Source organism: Phacochoerus africanus, chromosome 7, assembly GCF_016906955.1.
Source record: "Phacochoerus africanus isolate WHEZ1 chromosome 7, ROS_Pafr_v1, whole genome shotgun sequence".
Classification (NCBI taxonomy): Eukaryota; Metazoa; Chordata; class Mammalia; order Artiodactyla; family Suidae; genus Phacochoerus; species Phacochoerus africanus.
In genome coordinates, this window is record NC_062550.1 from 71,833,106 (window position 1) to 71,856,629 (window position 23,524).

A 23,524-nucleotide genomic window follows, 5' to 3' on the forward strand; every position below is an offset into this window, starting at 1 on the left:
AAGCTTTACCCATTTATTTTATCACCTTGTATTGGGCAGTTTGTATCAAATGCAGATTGTAGAGTTCCTCTCGTGGCTCAGTGCTTAATGAACCTGACTAGCATCCATGAGGACTCCAGTTCAATCCCTGGCCTCACTCAGTGGGTTAAGGATCCGGCGTTGCTGTAAGCTATGGTACAGGTCACAGCCCAGCTCAGATCTGCATTGCTGTGGCTATTGTTTAGGCTGGGAGTTATATCTCCGATTGGACCCCTAGCCTGGGAACCTCCATATGCCTCAGATGCGGCCCTCAAAAGACAAAAAAAAAAAAAAAAAAAAGAAAGCAGGTTGTATTGTGACATTTATCACGAGATAATTTCATTTCCCAAAGCATCAGAAATTGAAGCCAAAACAGCTAGACCTATATTCCCTTCAGGAATACAGATAAGTCAATTGCAGAAATTCCCTGTTCCCTATTACCCAGAGTTTTAAGGTAAGAGAGTATGCTTTTGGAGTCCCATGTCTCTTAGAGTATCTGTTATTCATAGGAAACTAGTGTAAATTATGTGCTGTAAATTTTTTGTGGAGGAATTAGATTGTTAAAATTTTTCTCTCTGGAATATATTTATTCCTTATAATTCTCTCTAGTTGGTACTACTGAGCTGGTTAATCCCAGATCTTTGAAACACAGTCTTTCATGTACTGAATCTGGTCACATATGTGTGCTGTTGGATGCTTAAAATTCACATGTTGAAAAGCCAACAGATTATTTCCTCCCTGTAAATTCCAATTTCCCCATCCAGCTTTTCTAATATTTATGGCGACATCTTTCTCCTGGCTGTCTAGACTTCTTATTCTTCACATGTCTGTTTCTTTCTTTTTTTTTTTTTTTGTCTTTTTGTTGTTGTTGTTGCTGTTGTTGCTATTTCTTGGGCTGCTCCCGCGGCATATGGAGGTTCCCAGGCGAGGGGTTGAATTGGAGCTGTAGCCACCGGCCTACGCCAGAGCCACAGCAACTCGGGATCCGAGCCGCGTCTGCAACCTACACCACAGCTCACGGCAACACCGGATCGTTAACCCACTGAGCAAGGGCGGGGACCGAACCCGCAACCTCATGGTTCCTAGTCGGATTCGTTAACCACTGCGCCACAACGGGAACTCCTGTTTCTTTTCATAGACTTAGCTCTGTGCCTGAAACTTGATAAATATTTGATGAATTAAGGAAAATTGGGTGGTAGTAGTTGTGTGTATATATGTATCTTGAGATTCCTTTTCTGGTTTGAATACAGCGGGTTGTCAATAGTCTGTCAGGCATTCCCTATAATAATGCCCTACAGTAGCTCACTTGCTCTAGAAACTGTATTGAAGGGCTTTGGGTAACATAGTGGGTTAAGCCCCTGTAGAAGGATCTTCCCCCATTAACAAACTAAAATGTAGACTATAATAAAGCTTCAAATTTGAAGCTACAAATCTAAGCTTCAAAGAAAGAGGGGGTAAGCTCCTAATAAAAGGTGAAGAAGAAGTAGCCTAAGACGAAAACAAAGAGTTGATGCCCTGACAGACTATTGGGATTTCACATCAGATAAGGGGTTTGAAGATTGGAAACTAGAGTTTTAATGTCCATGTCAGGACAGAAGGCTTTAGAACTCAGTAGAAGGGGGAGCTGGAATTTAGCCTATATCAAAGAAACTGAATTATCCATTAAAATAAAGAACTCTGCACCTCAACCAGTGAAAGCTACAAGGAATTTTGCCCCTCTGCCCACGACTTTGGCTGAGAGGGGAGTCCCTGTGAAAAACCTCAGCCTAGGTCGTATACAGGTGGCTCTATAATATAAATTTATACTACCAGCTTGTTACAAATATCTTAGACCAAAAAATGAACATTGTAATTGATCCAAACCCCAGTGTAAACCCACAGGGACATTTTCACCTGATTGGTTATAGTACCTATGGACAAAACAGTCCCCAGCGAAGGTGACCTCAAAATTAAATTACAAATCAGGAGTTCCTATCGTGGCTCAGTGGTTAATGAACGCAGCTAGCATCCATGAGGACTCGGGTTTGATCCCTGGCCTTGCTCAGTGGGTTAAGGATCTGGTGTTGCTGGGAGCTGTGGTATAGGTCACAGACTCAGCTCAGATCCCATGTTGCTGTGGTTCTGGCATAGGCCAGCAGCTACAGCTCTGATTCTACCCCTAACCTGGGAACCTCCATATGCCGCCAGTGTGGCCCTAAAAGACCAAAAGAAAAAATTACAAATCACACCAGCAGAGATGATCAGATACAACAGGAAAGTAGCACTGCAGGAATTAAAGGTACTATAGACAAATTTGAAAGTGATTATGAAATTAACATGTAACAATAAAAAAGATGTAATGATTTTTGTAAGTATATACATCCATATGAAGTGATAAAAGAAGAAATAGAAACTATAATGACAGAATATAACTCCATCAGAAAAGTCCAGGCATAATTATAAAAGACCCAAAGAACTTCTAGGAATAAGGATAAATCTTTAAAATTAAAACTTCCATGGTTAATTTAAACCACAGACTAGATTGAATTGACAAGACTATGAGTAGTCAGAAAGCAGAAAAAGATGGAAAGTATGAAAAAGAAGCTGAGACATGGAGAAGACATTAGATTTCATTATCATTCTAGAAGGAAGGAATCAAGAGAATAAGGAAAGATAATATTTGAGGAAAGGATGGCTCAGATTGAGGATGTTTATATAGTCCAAAACAAGCACTTCATACTTGAAAGAAAACAGAATAGTTAGGAACACTGGTAATATGTGGAGAGGCAAATGGGATGAAAGGGATGAGAATTACTTCCAAAATATAAGCTTTTTGGACCGTCTTGAGTTTGTGCCTTTTTTCCACATATGTATAAATACTTAAATTGAAACAAACACCCATACCTGAAAAATAAGATGGGAAGGTATGGGAAAGGAAAATTTGGTTCAGTAGATTAATTCTAAAGTTAGAGTTGTTTAAAAATTTGGAATGAAAATCATGTACTATAAAATTAACCTTTTAAAAGTGTACAGTTCAGTAGCATTTATTGCATTTATAATGTTTAACCACATCTGTCAAGTTCATAAACATCTTCATCACCTTAAAAGAACACCCTGTACCCATGAAGCACTTACTCCCCATTCCCTGTCCCATGCAGTGTATTTTCTCTCTAATTGCATATGATCTAAGTTTTGAGGCATTTTTCTTTTAAGTTTAAAGTTTTCTTTTCCTGTCATTGTTTGTTTCAGTTTCGGAGCCTCAAAGCAAAGGTAGCAGGAGGTAAAGTAGAAAGAGCACTTGACTTAGAGTAGGACTCTACTCCCTGTTTTGACTTTGACCAACTGCGATTTGGGCAAGTAGATCCTCTCTGGGCCTCAGTTGTCCATGTGTAAAATAAGTGATTGGACTAGCTGATCTCTAGGATTTATGGAATGGAATTTTTCTACTGTGATAAAAACATAAAACATAAATTTACCATTTAATTATTTTTAAGTATATAGTTTAGTAATGTTAAGCACATTAATATTGCTGTGCAACCAATCTTGAGAATTCTTCATCTTTCAAAACAAAAACCCGTTAAATGACTCCTCATTATCCCTTCACCCCAGCCCTTGGCAGGCACCAACTACTTTCTGTCTCTAAGGATATCTCTGATCAAGGTATTTCATATAAATGGAATATAAAAATATATGGCCTTTTGTGTTTGACTACTTATACTTAAGCATATTTTCAAGGTTCATGTCACAGCATGTATCAATACTTCATTCCTTTTTATGACTAAGTAATGTTTCATTTCATGGATACACCACAATTTGTTCATTCATTTGTTGATAGACATTTGGGCTGTTTCCATCTTTTGGCTGTTGGGAAGAGTGCTGCTATGAACATGTATGTTCAGTGTTTGTTTGACTACTAGTTTTCGTTTCTTTTAGATATGTATACCTGAGCAGAATTGCCAAGTCAAATAGTAATTCTATTAATAACATTTTGAGAGCCCATCAAACTTTTCCACAATTGCTGAACTGTTTTACATTCCCACTAGCAATGTATAAGGGTTCCAATTTCTAAATATCCTTGCCAACTTTTGGGGGGTTTTGTTTGTGTTTTTTTTGTTTATTTGTTTTTAATAGCCATCCTGCTGGGTGTGACATGTTGTCTCATTTGATTTGCATTTTCTTAGAGAGTAATGATGTTGAGCTTGTGTGCTTGTCAGCCATTGTCTTTTTTTTTTTTTGGATGTCCTTTTTTGTCTTCTAGGGCCGCACCCGCAGCATATGGAGGTTCCCAGGCTCGGGGTCTAATTGGAGCTGTAGCTGCTGGCCTATGCCAGAGCCACAGCAACGCCAGATCCAAGCCACGTGTTTGACCTACACCACAGCTCACAGCAATGCGGGATACTTAACCCACTGAGCGAGGCCAGGTATCGAACCTGCAACCTCATGGTTCCTAGTCAGATTCGTTAACTACTGAGCCACGATAGGAACTGTGTTAGCTGTTGTTGTCTTTTTGTTGTTGAGTTATAAGAGTTTTTTATATATTCTGTAAGCTGAATCTTTATAAGACACATGATTTGCAAATATCTTTTCCCATTCTGTATATTATTTTCACTCCTTAATAATGTCATGTGATGCACAAAGTTTTAAATTTTGCTTAAGTCTGATTTACCTTTTTTTAAGCTGTTGCTTATGCTTTTAGTGTTTTATTTAAGAATTCATTGTCAAAAGCAAGGTTATGCAGATTTACCTGTAACTTTTCTTCTAAGAGTTTTATAGGTTTAGCTCTTTTATTTAGGTTGTTGTTTCATCTTTGAGTTACCTTTTGTGAATATGTGAGGTCTGGGTTCCAACTCCATTCTGTTGCATGTAGATGTCTAGTTGTCCCAACATCATTTGTTAAAGAAACTATTTTTTTTTCTGTTGAATGGTCTTGGCACCCCTGTCAAAAATCATTTAACCATAGACACATAGGTTTATTTCTGGACTCTATATACTATTCCATTGGTCTACATAATCTATCCTTATGCCAGTACCATAGGTGTTTTTTTCAGTGAATTTTATTTATAGTTGTACAACCATCATTACAACTTAATGTTAGAATATTTCTATCCCAAATCCCAGTCCATCCCTCTCTCCTCCCAACCTGTTCCCTTTGTACTACACAGTGTGTTTTTGTTTGTTGTTTTTGTCTTTTTGCCTTTTCTAGGGCAGCTCCCACAGCATATGGAGGTTCCCAGGCTAGGGGTCTAATTGGAGCTGTAGCCACCAGCCTACGCCAGAGCCATAGCAACACTGGATCCGAGCCTTGTCTGTAACCTATACCACAGCTCACGGCAACACCGGATCGTTAACCCACTGAGCAAGGGCAGGGATCGATCCCGAAACCTCATGGTTCCTAGTCGGATTCGTTAACCACCGCCCCATGATGGGAACTCCTACACAGTGCTTTTTGTTTGTTTGTTTTAGTACCACACCTGCAGCATATGGAGGTTCCTAGCCTAGAGGTTGAGTTGAAGCTGTAGCCGCCGGCCTATTCCACAGCCACAGCAACACAAGATCCGAGTTGCGTCTACAACCTACACCACAGCTGATGGCAATGCCAGACCCTTAACACACTGAATAAAGCCAGGGGTCTAACCTGTGTCCTCATGGCTACTAGTCAGATTCGTTTCCGCTGAGCCATGATGGGACCTCCCCCACAAAGTTGTGATATTACAAAACATAGCTTTGTAATATGTTTTGAAATTGGGAAATGTGGGTTCTCCAATTTTGTTCTTTTTCAATATTATTTAGGTTCTTTGGGTCCCCTTGCCATTCATATGAATTTGAGGAATAGCTTTCTATTTCTGTAAAAAGGCCGATAGAATTTGTGGATAGAATCAAATCTATCTGCAGATACATTGAATCACTGTGGGTCACTTTGGCTAATATTGCCATCTTCAACTCAGCCTCTAGGCTGGGAACCTCCATGCCATTTTCCAACCCATGAACACGTCTCTCTGTTTTATTTAGTTGTCCTTTAATTTCATCAGTGTTTTTTGGTTTTTAGTGTATAAATCTTTCACTTCTTTGGTTAAATTTATTCCTAATTATTTTATGCTTTTGGATGCTATTGCAAATGGAATTGTTTTCCTAATTTCCTTTTTGAATTGTTAATTGTTGGTGTATAGAACTGTCTGTTCCTCCTTTTTGTATTTGTGGGCTCTATTGTTTTGTGTGTATATGTTTATCATTGTTATGTATTGATAAATTAACCCTTTTATCGATGTATAATATTTCTATATATAAGGTTTTGACTTATATATGAGCTATTTTGTCTGATATTAATAGAGCTACCTCACTCTTTTGGTTAACATTTGCTTGGATTATCTTTTTCTATTCTTTCATTTTCAACCTTTTTGGGTCTTACAGACAGCAGTTGGTTCATATACATACATAGAGATAGACATATATTTCCATTCTGCCATCATTGTCTTCTGATTAGGGAGCTCATTCCATTTATATTTGAAGTAATTAGTGATAAGAGAGCACTTCTGCCCTTTTGCTGTTTATTTTTTTATGTTTTGTAATGTTTTATTTCTCATTTCCTCCATTACTGCTTTCTTTTGCATTTAATTAATTTTTTGGAATGTACCAATTCGAGGTCCTTCTGATTTCCTTTGTGTGTATATTTTTTAGACATTTTCTTAGTGGTTACCTGGGTGATTACAGTTAATATGTTAAATTCCTGACAGTCTTGTTTGAATTGATACCTACTTAGTTGCAGTAGTGTACAGAATCACTGCTCCTGTAAGCTTTGCCCCCACCTATATGTTTTGTTGTCACTAATTACATCTTTATTTATACTTTGTGTTCCTGTTAACATGGATCTATAATTGTTTTGTTTTTAAATCATGTAGGAAATGAAAAAAGGAGTTATAAACCAAAAGTACATTGGTACTGGTTTTATGTTTAACTGTGTAATTATCTTTACAAGAGATTTTATTTATTTTTATGGCTCAAGTTACAGTCCAGTATCCTTTCAGTCTCAAGGACTTGTTTTAGCGTTTCCTGTGGGCCAGGTGTACTAATAATTCCTTCAGCTTTTGTTTATTTGGGAATGTCTTAATTTCATCTTCTTTTTTTCTCCCCTTTCCTTTTCCTTTTCCTTTCTTCGACATACAGCATATGGAGTTCCTGGGCCAGGGATCAGATCCAAGCTTGCAGTCACAACCCATGCTACAGCTGCAGCAATACCAGATCCTTAACCTACCATACTGCCCCAGGGATCAAACCTGTGTCCCAGCATTGCAGAGACACTGCCAGCTCTATTGTGCCACAGTGGGAACCTGTCATCTTCAATTTTGAAGGATAATTTTTCTGGATATAAAATTCTTGGTTGATAGGTATTTTTTCTTTTAGCACTTTAAACATCATTCCTCTGCCTCCATGGTTTCTGCTCAGAAATTGACTGATAATCTTACTGAGAATATCTCAGTCATCACAGGTTGGTTCTTTCTGGATACTTTCAAGGTTCTTTTTGTCTTTGACTTTTCAGAAGTTTAAATGTTATGTGTCTCATTGTGAATCTCTTTGTATTTATCCTTGAAATTTGTTGAGCTTCTTGAATGTCTTTTATGATTCTTAGATTTATGTCTTTTTCAAATTTGGAATGTTTGTGGCCATTTTTTTATCCATTTTTTTTTTTTCCTGCTCTTTCCTCTCTTCTTCTTCTTCTTCTTTTTTTTTTTGTCTTTTTGCCTTTTCTAGAGCTGCTCCCACAGCATATGGAGGTTCCCAGGATCCAAGCCGCGTCTGCAACCTACACCACAGCTCATGGCAATGCTGGATCCTTAACCCACTGAGCAAGGCCAGGGAGCGAACCTGCAACTTCATGGTTCCTAATCAGATTTGTTAACCACTGAGCCACGACAGGAACTCCTCCTCTCTTCTTATTTGGGATACCTATTATAGTATGTTGGTCAGCTTGGTAGTATCCTACAGATTTCTTAGACTCTTAATTTTTCTTAGTTCTTTTTTTTTTTTTTTCCCCTCCCTACTCTTCAGACTGGATAATTTTAATTGACCTATGTTCAGGCTTGCAGATTCTTTCTAGGCTTTTCTTCAAGGTGATTGAGCATGAGTCAGCCTAATGAAGGACTCTGAAATGCTGTATCAGGGAGGTCATTTATTAATTTATTTAGGGAAGCCTGTCCTTCCAGTCCAGTCCTCTTGTCTGCACTGATGGTGCCTGGTTATTTTTCTTATTAGGTTATGGTGGTTTTAACTATATTCTTATTTATAGTACCACTTCTTCTTTTCACTATATTTAGCTTCTCAGACCTTGGAAATGTTCAATTTGTGATTATATGGGGCAGATTAAATTGGATCTCTCTCTCTCTCTCTCCTTTGACCATGTCTGTTGTGTATGGAACTCCCCCGGCCAGGGGTCAGACCTGCACCATAGCAGTGACAGAACCAGGTCCTTAACCCACTGAGCCACCAGAGAACTCCAAAGTGGATCTCTTATAATTCACATTCTCCCCTTAAAAATAATGCTGCAGTAATCATGCTTATACCTATGTCCTTAATTATTTCTGTAGAATAGATTTCTTAAAATGAAACATGAGTTATTAAAGTATATGTGTAAATTTTAAAATTATTCTTTAAAAGTTTTTTATTGCTTTACAGTATTAGTTTCAAATGTACAATAAAATGATTGGATACTTGTTTATATTGTGAAATGATCACCACAGTAAGTCTAATCAACATTTGTTACCATACATAGTTAACACATTTTTTTTCCTGTGCTGAGAACTTTTAAGATCTACTCTTTAAGCAACTTTAAAATTGCTTAGCAATATAGTATTATTAACTATAGTTGCCATACTATATATTGCATTTCCATGACTTATTTATTTTATAATTAGACTCCCTTCATCCATTCCATCCACCCCCTACCCCCTGCCTCTGACAGCTACCAATCTGTTTTCTTATATCTATGAACTTAGGGTTGGTTTTGTTTTTGGTTTAGATTCCTCATATAAATGAGATCATACAGTATTTGTCTTTCTCTTATTTCTCTTAGAATAATGCCCTCAAGGTCTATCCATATTGTCACAAATGGCAAGGTTTCCTTTTTTATGGCTAAATAATAAGTTTAAAATTTTTTCTTTTAATAGCAGTTGAAAGGAGATAACTTTTTTTTTTTTTTTTTTCATTTAGGGCCGCACCCGCAGCATAGGGGGTTTCCTGGCTAGGGGTCGAATCAGAGCTCTAGCTGCCAGCCTACACCAGAGCCATAGCAACACAGATTCTGAGCCGTGTCTGCGACCTACACCACAGCGCATGGTAACACTAGATCCTTAACCCACTGAACAAAGCCAGGGATCGAACCCACATCCTCATGGATGCTAGTTGGGTTCATTAACCACTGAGCCCTGATGGGAACTGTCTGAAAGAAGGTAACACTTTCTAAAGCTTAGGATAATCTTGAAGGTCCTTATCAAGGTAATAAAATTTAAATTGGCCTCAAAGAATAGATATGTTTTCTGTAAGTGAAGAGGTTCCTATGGGAATTATATAAAAATAAAGAATAAAAAATTAGCTTTAGGCTAAACCTTTTGGTTAAAAACAAAAAGTTTATAAAGGGGAATGATAACCCAGACTCCTTAGTAATGTAGAGAGTTTTGAATGCAGGGCAAAAGACTAGTTTCTGCTTTAATTTAATGATAGTAGGAAACAGTTGGAAAGGTTTGATCATGATCCAGCAATGATAAAATGCATTGAATAATTCAGAAGACTATTGGGTACTTATAATGCACCAGGAGACAAGGCTAGCATTCCTTTAGAAAGACTTATCTCATAGTAGTATACATAACAAATTGGAACAGTCAGGCAGTTAGCAATAGTCCAAACTTAAGAATTCAGTTGCTATCTCTGTCTTGTAATAGCTTACTATCCTCATCAGTTTAAAAGGAAAACTTAATCTCTGCCAAAAGTGGAAGTGGTTTTGGTTATTGGTATTATTTGAAATGTATGCCATATCAAATGTTTTAAAATCGAAGAGGTTTTCTTTTTTAACTTATGTTTGTTTGTTTGTTTGTTTATTTATTTATTTATTTATTTATTGGTGCTGAAACCTGGGAACAAATATTTTATTTTAAAAACTGAAATTTAATTGACATATAACATTATATTAGTTTCATGTACAGCAGTGATTCAGTATTTGTATATATTGCAAAATGATCACTAAGAAAGATGATTTTGAGGCACATAGTAACATACTGATGAGCTTTGTCTATAAAACTACATGGAACAAATGATTGTTATTATACCAAGTACCATTTTTTGCTTCTCTTTACTTTTTCATGACAATGTCATTATTTACATAGATTCTAAACAAATCTGACTTTTTCTAATCCAAATCTGATTGGATAAAAAAAATTTATAGCAGGGACCATGCCAGAAATCTCATATTCAAAAACAAGTCTCATTTAACTAGGTATGATAAGCTCACTATTAAGAAACAAGGACTGTACTTTAGTGTGTAGAAATGATGCCTGCAGAATCCTCCCAGAAAACATAACCTTGGGAGTTCCTTGACAAACCTGACTAGGATCCATAAGGATGCATGTTCTATCCCTGGCCTTGCTCAGTGGGTTAAGGGTCTGGCATTGCCTTGAGCTGTGGTGTAGGTCATATTGCTGTGGCTGTGGCATAGGCTGGCAATTGCAGCTCTGATTGGACCCCTAGCCTAGGAACTTCCATGTGCCGTGGGTGTGGCCCTAAAAAGCAAACAAAACAAAACAAAAGAATTTAACCTTATACCTGTTCTATAGCTAGTGAAATCTCATATTTACAGTTAATAAAGAATGCTGACGAACAACAAACATTGGCAGACTAGGGGATATCAGAGAAGGAAGAACATCCCAGCTATATAGCTCCTGCAGGTAGTAGAGCTTGGTAAAGACAAACTGAATGCTTTTGTTCCTAGATAGAGATAGGAGAAAGGGATAATAGCAATTCAAATATTTCTGTAACTTTATTATGATCAAAGTATTACTAGGGGCTTTATGAACCCTCTAGAAAAGATGTTATTTCTTCAAGCATTATTATCATATGGCTTTAGTTTTTTTAAACCATGCAATAGGGAAATCTTCCTTTTTTTTGTTCTTTTTAGGGCTGGACCTGAGGCATATATATGGAAGTTCCCAGGTTAGGGGTCAAATCAGAGCTGCAGCTGCTGGCCTACGCCACAGCCCCACCAGATCCAAGCTGCATTTGGGACCTACACTGCAGCTCGCAGAAACACCAGATCGTTAACCCACTGAGTGAGGTGTCAGGGATCAAACCTGCATCCTCATGGATACTAGTGCGGTTCTTAACCTGCTGAGCCACTTCGAAATCTTCACATGTTAATCAGTACCTCTTACGGCTCCTATGTATGTTAAATTGGGCAAGTAGGAAAACCCATCAAATTAGTGATAAGAGTCAGAAAATTGCTGAACAAACCTACATGATCAAGTCTTCAAGGACAGTAACTGGCAAGGTAAGCATGAATGATAATACTTCCCCTTCTGACTTGGCACATGTACCACAGTCACAAAAAACCTCTCCAAAACAAACCCCAAACATTTGAAAATTTAAAAAAGGCAGAAACACTTGCCTCTGAACAAGACCAGAACCTCCTTGCTAGCTGCTAACAACCTAATGCAAACAACTTTATTCCTGATTTTTGGAATAAAAAATCCAGTGTGTTTAAAATTGGACTTAGTGGAAATTGAAAACTTTCACGTAGCCAAAGATATTATCAACAGAGTATAAAAAAGGCAGCCCACAAAATGGGAGAAAATATCTGCAAATCATGTAACTCAAAAGGGATTAATATCTAGAATATTAGAGAACTCCCAAAACCCAACAACAATAAAAATAAATAACTCAATTTGAAAATGGGCAAAAGACTTGAATAGACATTTCTGCAAAGAAGATAGCCAAATGTACAAATAGCCAATACGCATTTGAAAAGATGCTCAGCATCACTGGTTGTTAAAGGAAACACAAATCAAAACCACAGTGAGATACCATCTCACACTTGTTAGAATGGCAGTTATCAAAAAAGACAACAGATAACAAGTGCTGAGGAGAAAAGGGAACCCTGTGCATTGCATTGCTGGTGGCAATGTAATTGGTATAGCCACTATGGAAAACAGTATGGAGGCTCCTCAAAAAATTAAAAATAGAACTACCATATGATCCAGCAGTTCCACTTCTGAGTATCTATCCAAAGAAAACAAAAACACTAACTCAGAAAGACAACATGCACACCCATTTTGTTGCAGCATTATTTCAATAGCCAAGAAATGGAAGCAGCCTAAATGTCCTTTGACAGATGAATGGATGACGAAAGTGTCATATGTATTATCTACAATGAAGTACTGTACAGCCATAAAGAAGAAAATCTTCCGGAGTTCCTGTCGTGGCGCAGCGGAAATGAATCCAACTAGGCACCATAGGGTCACAGGTTCGATCCCTGGCCTCGCTCAATGGGTTAAAGATCCAGCGTTGCCGTGAGCTGTGGTGTAGGTCACAGACGTGGCTTGGATCCTCTGTGGCTGTGTGTAGGCCAGTGGCTACAGCTGTGATTAGACCCCTAGCCTAGGAACCTCCACATGCCGTGGGTGCGGTCCTATAAAGACAAAAGACAAAAAACAAACAAACAAACAAACAAAAACAGAAGAAGAAAACCTTCCAAAAACATGGATGGACCCTTGGGGACATTGTGCTAAGTGAAATAAGTCAGAGAAAGACAAATACCATATGATCTCACTTACATGTGGAATCTAAAACACAGAGAGTTCCCATCGTGGCATAGTGGAAACGAATCTGTGGAAACCATGAGATGTGGGTTCAGTCCCTAGCCTCGCTCAGCGGGTTAAGGATCTGACCTTGCTGTGAGCTATGGTGTAGGTCGCAGACACGGCTCAGATCTGGCACTGCTGTGGCTGTGGTGTAGACCCCTAGCCTGGGAACCTCCATATGCTGCGGGTTCAGCCCTAAAAAGCAAAATAAGCAAGCAAACAAACAAACAAACCAACATCAAAACACTAAACTCTTAGATACGGAGAACAGATTGGTGGTTACCATAGGCAGCAGTGGGGATGAGGAGGTATGAAATGGATGAAGGTGAACAAAAGGTACAAACTTCCAGTTGTAAAATAAATCTTAAGAATGTAATGTACAGCGTGGTGACTACAGTTAATAATGCCGTACTGTATATTTGAAAGTTGCCAAGAAAGTGGATCTTAGTTCTCATCACAAGGAAATTTGTAGCTTTGTGATAATGGATGTTGACTAGACTTAACAATAGCTACATATTTTGAATCATTATGTTATATCTAAAACTAATGTTATATGTCAATTATAGCTCAAAAAAATTAATAGAATTACTGTATGTTCAACAATTCCACTTTTTTTTTTTGTCTTTTTGCCTTTTCTAGGGCCGTATCCTCAGCATATGGAGGTTCCCAGGCCAGGGGTTCAATCAAAGCTATAGCCGCCAGCTTACACCAGAGCCACAGCAACTCGGGATCTGAGCCGTGTCTACAACCTACACCACAGCTCACGGCAACACCGGATCCTTAACCCACTGAGCGAGGCCAGGGATCAAACCCACAACCTCCTAGTTCCTAGTCAGATTTGTTAACCACTGAGCCACAACAGGAACTCCAACAATTCCACTTCTGAGCATATACCCAAAAGAATTGAAAGCAGAGTTTCAAAGAGATATTGGAACACCCACGTTTATAGCAACATTATGCATAATAGCTAAAAGGTAGAAGCATCCCAGGTGTTTATCAGGGAAAAGTAGATAAACAAAATGTGATATATAAGTACAATAGAATATTTTTCAGCCCTTTTAAAAGGGAAGGAGATTTTGACATATGCTACAATAAGAATGAACCTTAAGGACATTATGCTACCTGACATAAGTTAGTCACGAAAAGACAGATATTATATGATTCCACTTAAATGGGGTAGTAGAGTAGTCAAATTCATAGAGACAGAAAGTAGGGTAGTAGTTGACCAGGCCAAGAGGAAGGGGAAATGGAGTGTCATTGTTTTTAATGACTATAGAGTTTTGCAAGGTGAAAAGAGTTCTGGAGGTGGATGGTGGTGATGATTGCACAGTAATATGAATATACTTAATACCACTTACATCACAGCTGAATCCTTAACCCACCGAGCAAGGCCAGGGATCGAACCCATTTCCTCATGGATACTAGTCAGGTTTTTTACTACTGAGCCACAATGGGAACTTCTTGCATTTATTATTTTTAACTTTTCACAACATGCTTAGGGTTGATACTGTACAATTTCATATAAAAATAAAGGAAACTTGAACAGATATAGGCCCATTTATCTCATACTTATATACTCTATGCTATAAGTTTCATATTTTACGTTTACATAATATATAGATCCTGTAATACAGTGTTATAAATTTTCCTTTAAGTAGTCATATGTAACATAAAGATTGTAATAGGAAAATGTAGTCTTTCATATTTACCATTAGTGTTCTTCATTTTTTCCCCTAAATATTTCCAGATAAAATACCATCTACACTCAATTCATCAGAAATTTCTGTTTTGTTCTTTTAGCATTAGCTGGGCTGCTTGGAATCTACTACCCATACACATATTTCAGAAGTCACCCAGGGATTTGGGTAGAGTGATATGCAGAACTGGGGCTCCCCTTCTATACCTCCTTTTTGGGATTCTGCACCCCACCCCACCCTGCCCCTTGCATTTGAGATCTCTGCTGTTCAACAGAACTCTCTGTGCTGACAGACATATTCTGTAATATGCACTGTCCAGAATGGTAGCCACTTGCCACATTCACTTAAAATCGAGCACTTGAAATGTGACTAATTCAACCAGGAAATGAATTTTTTTTACTTTAACTAATCTTATGATTAAGTAAAAATATTCTTTTTTTTTTTTTTGTCTTTTTGCCATTTCTTGGGCTGCTGCCGCTGCATATGGAGGTTCCCAGGCTAGGGGTCAAATCAGAGCTATAGCCGCCAGCCTACACCAGAGCCACAGCAACACAGAATCCAAGCTGAGTCTGCGACCTACACTACAGCTCACAGCAACGCCAGATCCTTAACCCACTGAGCAAGGCAAGGGGTCGAACCCGCAACCTCATGGTTCCTAATTGGATTCGTTAACCACTGAGCCATGATGGGAACTCCAAAAATATTCTTATTTGACTAGTGGATATTATATGATCATTGTAGAAAGTTCTTTTGGACAGCACTGTTTTGGATACCGCGGTCATCTCGACCTCTGTCTATCCTCATATTCATTCTTTGGTTACTAAAGCTACAGGTTTCTGTCCATGTTTGAGTGACCTGCACAGTCAGACTAGTGCTTTCCCTTTTGCTTGTGTGAACTCCCTTCCAATTTGTGCCTGATTTTGATTGCTCTCAAGAGCGTTAAAGTAGTTGTTTTGTGGTGTGTGTGTATTTTTTCTTTCTCGAGTTTGTAAGTAGTCTGCATCCAGTAGGAGTTGCTCCACCATTTACCGGAAGTTGAACTCTGCTTTCTTAACTTTAAATCTTTTTAGTAGTGATCTAATTTTAAGGGATTTATTTTTTTGGGCTTCGTTATCAGAATTTGCTTCCCAAACACTTGTTATCCCATCTTCTCCACTTACTAAAAGTAGCACTAACCTAAGGTGACTGAATCTTAACATTCTAAATTTGATATTCCCATCTCAGTTATGCTAGAATTAAATGGAATTTTTCAAAGCGGTATACACATATCATTGATAACCTGTTTGGTTTACCTTGCCGTTTCTAGGTACCTGAAAAGGTTCAAGGTGATGAAGATCAAAGTTTTGAGAAGCTGGTGCCGTCAGATTCTTAAAGGACTTCAGTTTCTTCATACTCGAACTCCACCTATTATTCACCGGGATCTTAAGTGTGACAACATCTTTATCACTGGCCCTACAGGCTCAGTCAAGATTGGAGACCTAGGTCTGGCAACCTTGAAGCGGGCTTCTTTTGCCAAGAGCGTGATAGGTATGTTTCAGGTGTACCTTTCTGACATTCCTTTTATTTAGAAACCTGACACAGTCAGAGCTTTTATTGCATGAAATAAACATTGAAAAATTCATAGCATGAACCAAGGAAGTATTGTGGAATTCTCTGTATTTTTGCCTCAAGAATCATCTTGAAGATTATTGTTGTCTTGTAAAGTTACATGAAGAGAAGTAAGGTGAACTTTGTTGACAAAAGCTTCTGTAACTATCAACCTTACTGAGTCATTTTGTTGGTACCTAGTATTATACACTTACATGTATAACAGATAAAGCGTGTTACTTTCCCCATAAAAGAAATTGAATTTATGTGTAATTTAGTTTCTGAAAAAGTCTATTGGATATATGTGTATTCAAAAATATCTTTGTTAGAACTTTCAATGTGAAAATATGACAGTTCATTATCAACTTTTCTTACTCCTACTCTTCAGAAGATATATCTAAAGCAGTTTCCAGGAGTCGCCTGGTGACCTAGCAGTTAAGAATCTGGCGTTGTCACTGCGTGGCTCAAGTCACTGCTGTGGCATGGGTTTGATCCCTGGTCTGGGAACTTCTGCATGCCACATGAACAGCCAAATAAATAAATAAATAAATAAAACAGTTTTCTCCCTCATTACTATTGACATTTTGGTTTAGACAGTTCTTTGTTATAAGGACTGTCTTGTACACTATAAGATGGTTTAGCAGCATCCCTGATTTCTACTCACTAGATGCCAGTAACGTGCCACACTTGGCCACTTTCACCCAGTTTTACAACCAAAAATGTCTCTGGACATTGTTGGTTATCCCCTCTGGGGCAAATCGCCCCATTGAGAATCACTGATCTACAGAAAAAGGCTCTCCTTTCAGTCTTTATAGAGTTGTATCTGGAAAAATAATTGATTAAATTTCAGTCTCTGAGGAGGATATGACAATTTGAACATTTGAAATCTTGCTAAAAACCAAAAGGTGACAACAATGGGAAGAGTAAGAAAGCCATTCATTTTTAAATGGGCTAGAATCCTATGTTGTTTTGCTTTTAAGGGCCGCACCTGTTGGCATATGGAGGGTCTCAGGCTAGGGGTCTAATGGAAGGTACAGCTACAGGCCTACGCCACAGCCACAGCCACAGCAACGCCAGATCCGAGCCGAGTCTGCAACCTACACCACAGCCCATAGCAATGCAGGATCCTTAACCCACTGAGTGAGGCCAGGGATCAAACCCGCAACCTCATGGTTCCTGGTCAGATTCGTTTCTGCTGTGCCGCAACAAGAACTCTTAGAATCCTATGTTTTAAAGAAAAGCATAGAATGCCAGTAATTAGCACATCCTTATAAAATAGTATTATTCTTGGGATGAAACTTATTTAAAGCTGAATTTCTTTTTTGCCTTCCTTATAGGAGAGAATTCTTTGATTATCTTTGGCATCTTAAACATCTCTGGCTGAGGAGGGTCTAACTTCTTTCCTTCCGTCCTTTCCCTTCCTTCCTTCTTTTCTTCCTCCCTTCCTCCCTCTTCCTTCCTTGGTAATCCTGTTCTTAGAAGTGTCATATAATTTGAGGTATCCAGACTTGGAAACATTGAAACCTGGTGTGTGGGATCATGCACTCTGTGCTCATGATTCAGTCCAAGAACTCAAATACAGATTGAATTGTTTTTGTTGTGTGGCTGTAATGCCTCTTACTGTATTTCTTGTATCTGCAGTAGCTTTGTGTCCTACATGTGAAATGGTAAGTATGTGAAGAAAAGGGCTCTGGCACGTGGTCTTTATAGGTAATTACACTTTAATTTTTTGAAAACATATTGAATATCAGGCATTTCTCTGCAAAGCCTCCTTAAAAATGAAACTGATCAGATGGAATGTTAACTGGCAAGAGACTAGCTATAAGTTTAACCTTAACAGCTACTGTACAGTAGGGGGCAGACAAGTATTTTGATCTTTTTTAACCTGTCACCCTATCTTACAGGTACATGCCATCACATCTACTTTACTCTTGCTGGTCTCTTTCCTTTTCCTTCCATTTGTTTTCAATATAAGTTATATCACTTTATCTTTTATGCAAGGCTCTATTCTGACATTGTATAACAGTAATTCATTTGAAACAGTAAAAAAATAAATAAATAAATACTCGGTCCTGTTCCAGTTTTAAAGTTTTGCAAAGGACTTGCAGTGGAAGGTCTATAATAGATGAAACAGACTGACAAAATTTCTTTCCTTTTCCCCCACCACCTTCCTACCTTTCTTTTCTTTTTTCTTTTTACAGCCACACCTGCACATATGGAAGTTTCCAGGTTATGGGTCAAATCAGAGCCACAGCTGAGGTCTAAACCACAGCCCCCACAACACTGGATCCAAGCCACATCTGCTACCTACACTGCAGCTTGTGGCAGTGCTGGATCCTTAACTCACTGAGTGAGGCCAGAGATCCAGCCCACATCCTCACAGACACTATATTGGGTTCTTAACCCACTGACCCACAACAGAAACTCATTCATTCCTTCTTTCTCTCCCTCCTTCCTTCTTCCCTCCCTCCCTTCCTTCCTTTGTGTTGGTTTTTTTTTTTTGTCTTTGTCTTTGTCTTTTTTTAGGGCTGCACCCGCAGCATATGGAGGTTCCCGGGCTAGGGGTCAAATGGGAGCTATAGCCACCGGCCTACACCACAGCCACAGCAACGCCAAATCTGAGCCACGTCTGCAACCTACACCACAGCTCGTGGCAATGCCGGATCCTTAAGAAAGGCCAGGGATCGAACCTGCGTCCTCATGGCTGTTAGATTCATTTCTGCCAAGCTCTGATGGGAACTCCTCTTCCTTTCTCCCTCCCTTCCTCCCTTCTTTCTTTTTCATTCCCTTTCTTTGTCTCTCTCTTCTCCTTCTTCCACTTTTGTCTCTCACAGGTCAGCCCCTCTCCTTCTTCCCTCCTTGTGATTTAGGTCTGCAGCTTCTCACATTGAGTCTGAATCATTCTTTTAATTTAAGGTACCCCGGAGTTCATGGCCCCTGAGATGTATGAGGAGAAATACGATGAATCTGTTGACGTTTATGCTTTTGGGATGTGCATGCTTGAGATGGCCACATCTGAATACCCTTACTCAGAGTGCCAGAATGCTGCGCAGATCTACCGTCGAGTGACCAGTGTAAGTCTTACCCTAAGCAGCTAGTGAGCTTAGGCTGTATCTGAGAAGCTGGATAACATAAAACCATGCAAAGGGGAACAGCAGTAGAAAGTATTACATGCCGTTTCACCTCTCATCTATCTGTGTCTCTTTTTCTTAAAAAGACACCCATCATGTTGAGTTGTGTCCACCCCACTCCAGGGATCATACCTTCAGTCATCCTATTTCCAAATCTGGTCACACACTGGGATACTGAGGATTAGAATTTTAACATTACTTTTGAAGGGGGACACGGTGTAGCCTGTAAGAGTTCATGGGTTCATCCAACAAGTATTTAAGTCTTTATTATGTTCCAGATTTCTTTCTAGATCCTATGCATTAAATATTATCATTAAGATACAAATCTCTGTCTCAAGAGCTTATATAACTAGGTGAAGGGGAACAAAAAAAACTAGGCGGTTAGTTACCATACTGTGTAAAAAGTTGGGATAGGTATTTAACAAAAGCACATAGGAGTAGTGCCTGATTGAATTTGCTTAGGTTATGGTGTTAAAGAAATAGGAAGAGACTAAGATAGTGTTGCATGCGGGAAATGCATCTGTAATATGTGTCTACAGTTTGAAAGTAGGAAAAAGAAGAGGCAAGGGATAAGGGAGGAAAGGAAAGCTTAGACTAGACTTGAACACTGGAGGAACTGTGGATTTATGACAAAATTTTTATGTATATAATGAAACTCTAAAAGCTAAAAACCCAGTTAAGAGGCTTTTGCAGTAACCTGTAGGAATAACTGATAGTCTGAAATAACAAGTTGTAGAAATGGCCAAAGTGGATGGATGGGGGATTGATTTTTTTTATAAATGAGAATTCAGTTAAGCTAAGGTATTCTTTTCCACTTAACATTTATGAAAATGGATAATACTTTGAAAATACTCATTGTAAATACATATCTTGAGATCAAACTGAATATTAAACCTGATTGTGAGATTAACTATATACCTTTAAATTTTAGGATTATAAAATTTATGATTTGTGTATAGAATGGTTTGTGTAATTTATTTACTATATATATATATATATATCATGTATAACTTTTCTTCACTCTATCATTCTCTAAACCAGGGATTAGCAAACTAAGATTCATAAGCCAAATCTAGCCTGCTGCTCATTTTTGTACAGCCCCTGAGCTGAGAATGGTTTTTGCATTCTTAAATGGTTGAGGGGGGGTTCAAAAGAAGAATATACAATGGAATATTACCCAGCCATTAAAAAGAATGAAATAATGCCATTTGCAACAACATGGATGGACTTAAGAGATTATCATACTAAAATGAAGTAAGTCAGAAAGAGAAAGACAAATACCATATGATATCACTTATGTCCATAGTATGACACAAATGAACATAACTATAAAGCAGAAACAGACTCACAAACATAGAGAACAAACTTGTGGTTGCCAAGGAGAGGAGGTAGGGAATGGAAGCATTGCGAGTTTGGGGTTAGCAAATGTAAGCTATTACATAAAGGAGATAATCAACAAGATCCTACTGTATAGCAGAGAACTTATTCAGTATCTGATCATCTGTAATGGAAAAAATATGAAAAGTATATATGTGTGTGTGTGTGTGTGTGTGTATAAATGAGTCACTTTGCTATATAGCAGAAAATCACACAACATTGTAAATCAACTATCCTTCAGTAATTTTTTTTTAATGTGATAACGTGGAGTTTTCTTGTGGCACAGTGGATTAAGGATCCAGTGTTGTCACTTCAGTGGCTCGGGTTGCTGCTGTGGCATGGGTTCAATTCCTGGCCTGGGAACTTCCACATGCCATGGTTGCAGCCAAAAAAAATATGTGATGACATGTGAAAGTTATATGAAATTCAAATTTCATTGTCCATGATGAAAGTGATGACATAGCCACTAATTTGTTTCTATTTTATATGTTTGTTTTCACATACGATGGCAGAGTTGAGTAATTGCAGCAGACTCTGTGATTCAAAAAGCTTAAATTATGCACTATCTGGCTCTTAACAGAGTTGCTGACTCCTATTCTAAACACATGACACCAGAACATCCTAAAAAATTCTCCTCTGAAGAGTTCTGTAAATAATTACTAATCTGTGAAAGTGATAACATTTTTTTATTAGAAAAAGCTTCTGTACTTGGGAGTTCGCGTTGTGGCTCAGGTTAACGATTCCGACTAGGAACCAGGAAGTTGCAGGTTTGATCCCTGGCCTCGCTCAGTGGGTTAAGAATCCAGTGTTGCTGCAAGCTGTGGTGTAGATCCGCAGACACGTCTCGGATCTGGCGTTGCTATGGCTGTGGCGTAGGCCTGTATCTGTACCTTTGATTAGCCCCTAGCCTGGGAACCTCCATATGCCACAGGTGCGGCCTTAGAAAAGATAAAAAAATAGAAAGAGAAAGCCTCTGTACTTGGAGTAGACAGGAGAATCTTAATGCAAGCAGGTAGTTAAATTATTAGCTCTTAAAATTTGTCAGCAGTCTTTTCTCTCTGTTAAGAATAGAACTATCACTTTAATTCTGTGATGAAAATAAAAGAGGTTTTAATGTAATAGTCTTTTTTCAATTTTCAATAGGCATATTTATTCTTGCTATTACCTAAGAATAAATAGCACCTTTTTTTTTTTTTTGACTGCACTTGGGTCATATGGATATTCCTGGGCCAAGAATCAAATTTGAGCTGCAGCCACAACACATGCTACAGCAGCAGCAACACCAGGTCCTCAACCTAGTTGCCACAGTGGGAACCCCCAAAATAACATCTTAAACCCAATATTACTGCTTAAGGTGATCATTCTGGGTTTTACACACAAAAGCTCATGAACCAGTATCCTTTGTTTATCTTCTAGCTAGTGTTGAATGTTTTGATATTGAACAGACTAGAAGAATGAAGTATACATAAGATAGCCATATATTTAAATATTCTCTGCTGTATCCCTCAGCCACTAGCCTTCTTTGTGGGTCTTGCATTATTTCTAACTTGAAATTGGGTAGATTTTATTATGAACCATCAGACAGTGCTTTGCTGTTAGAGACACTGTCTAGGCATTGCAGGGCTGTTAGTGATAGGTGTTTCTGCTTAATCTTGTGAATTCAATTTCTGGTTATTTCTCTAAACAAATGAGGGTTGATACTTCAAATATCTGAGGGGATCATGGGATTTTAGTTTATGTAAAATGGAGTCTAAAAATAACTGCTATTTAAAGAAATCAAGTTATAAATTATATGATAGTACCAATTTTTTTAATGCAAAGTTTATGGGTGGACCTATATTAAATTCTATCCCTGTTCTGTATATGCTTAGCTAGTGGAAAATAATGACTGTGTAGGATAAATAGGTGAAATGTAGAGTAAATCCTATTGATTAAAAATCTACTCACCAGAGGCTTAGGGCTGAAAGTAGTGTTTCAGTGTTTTGACTTCAGACTATCAAGCACAGCACTGCCATAAAATCAGATTAAAATTTATCTAAGGAATTATTTGATAAAAGTTAAGAAAACACATTAATTTGATCTTTAAGATAAGGCATCTGAGACTCTAATAGGCAAATGAATCTTTTTTCTTCTTCTTTTGTTTTTTTTTTTGCCATACCTGTGGCATATGGAAGTTCCCAGGCCAGGGATTGAATCCTTGCTGCAGCTGCGATTGCTCACAGCTACAGCAATGCCAGCTGCACTTGCTCACAGCTACAGCAGTTCAAGATCCTTAACCCACTGTGTCACAGCAGGAACTCCCAATTGAATCTTTTTTTGCAAATGCAAACTCAAGCTCAGTTGAGAAAAAAATCCCCTTCTCAAATGAAAAAAGTCTTTGGTGTTAGTTTAATAGACCCTGGAACTCTTTTTTCAGTTTTTCAATGGGTTCTGGGTTTTTTTTTGGGGGGGGGTTAAAGGTAAAATTCATATACCATAAAATTCTCCATTTAAATCATTTTAAAGCATAAAGATTGGTGGGTTTTAGTACATTCACAGTGTTCTGCAATCATAATTGCTAACGCTAGAGCCTTTTCTTCATCCCAAAAAAGAAACCCCATACCCATTAGCAGTTACTTCCCATTCCTCCTCCACCCAGCCCCTGGCAACCACTAGTTTACTTTCTGTCTCCGTGGATCTAATTTGCCTTTTGTGGACATTTCATATAGATGGAATCATACAATATATGGCCTTTTCTGTTGCACTTTGTTTTATGTTTTGGTTTTGTTTAATGTTTTCAAGGTTATCCATGTTTTTGTTTTGTTTTTGCTTTTTTAACATATGGAGGTTCCCAGGCTAGGGGTTGAATCAGGGCCACAACCACAGCGACGCAGGATCTGAGCTGCATTCATTTGTTTAT

The 23,524-nt window shown here is 38.2% G+C and overlaps 1 protein-coding gene across 15 annotated transcripts in view; it reads left to right on the forward strand.

Annotated features, from left to right (window-relative positions):
* The window catches only part of WNK1 (WNK lysine deficient protein kinase 1), a 141,476-nt gene that overhangs the window by 55,094 nt on the left and 62,858 nt on the right, over positions 1–23,524 (forward strand). For all 15 annotated transcript variants that reach the window (XM_047787859.1, XM_047787863.1, XM_047787860.1 and 12 more), the window contains exons 3-4: positions 15,837–16,057; positions 19,034–19,191. In XM_047787859.1, coding sequence (XP_047643815.1) covers positions 15,837–16,057; positions 19,034–19,191 — 379 coding nt within the window. The remainder of the gene's footprint in view (positions 1–15,836; positions 16,058–19,033; positions 19,192–23,524) is intronic.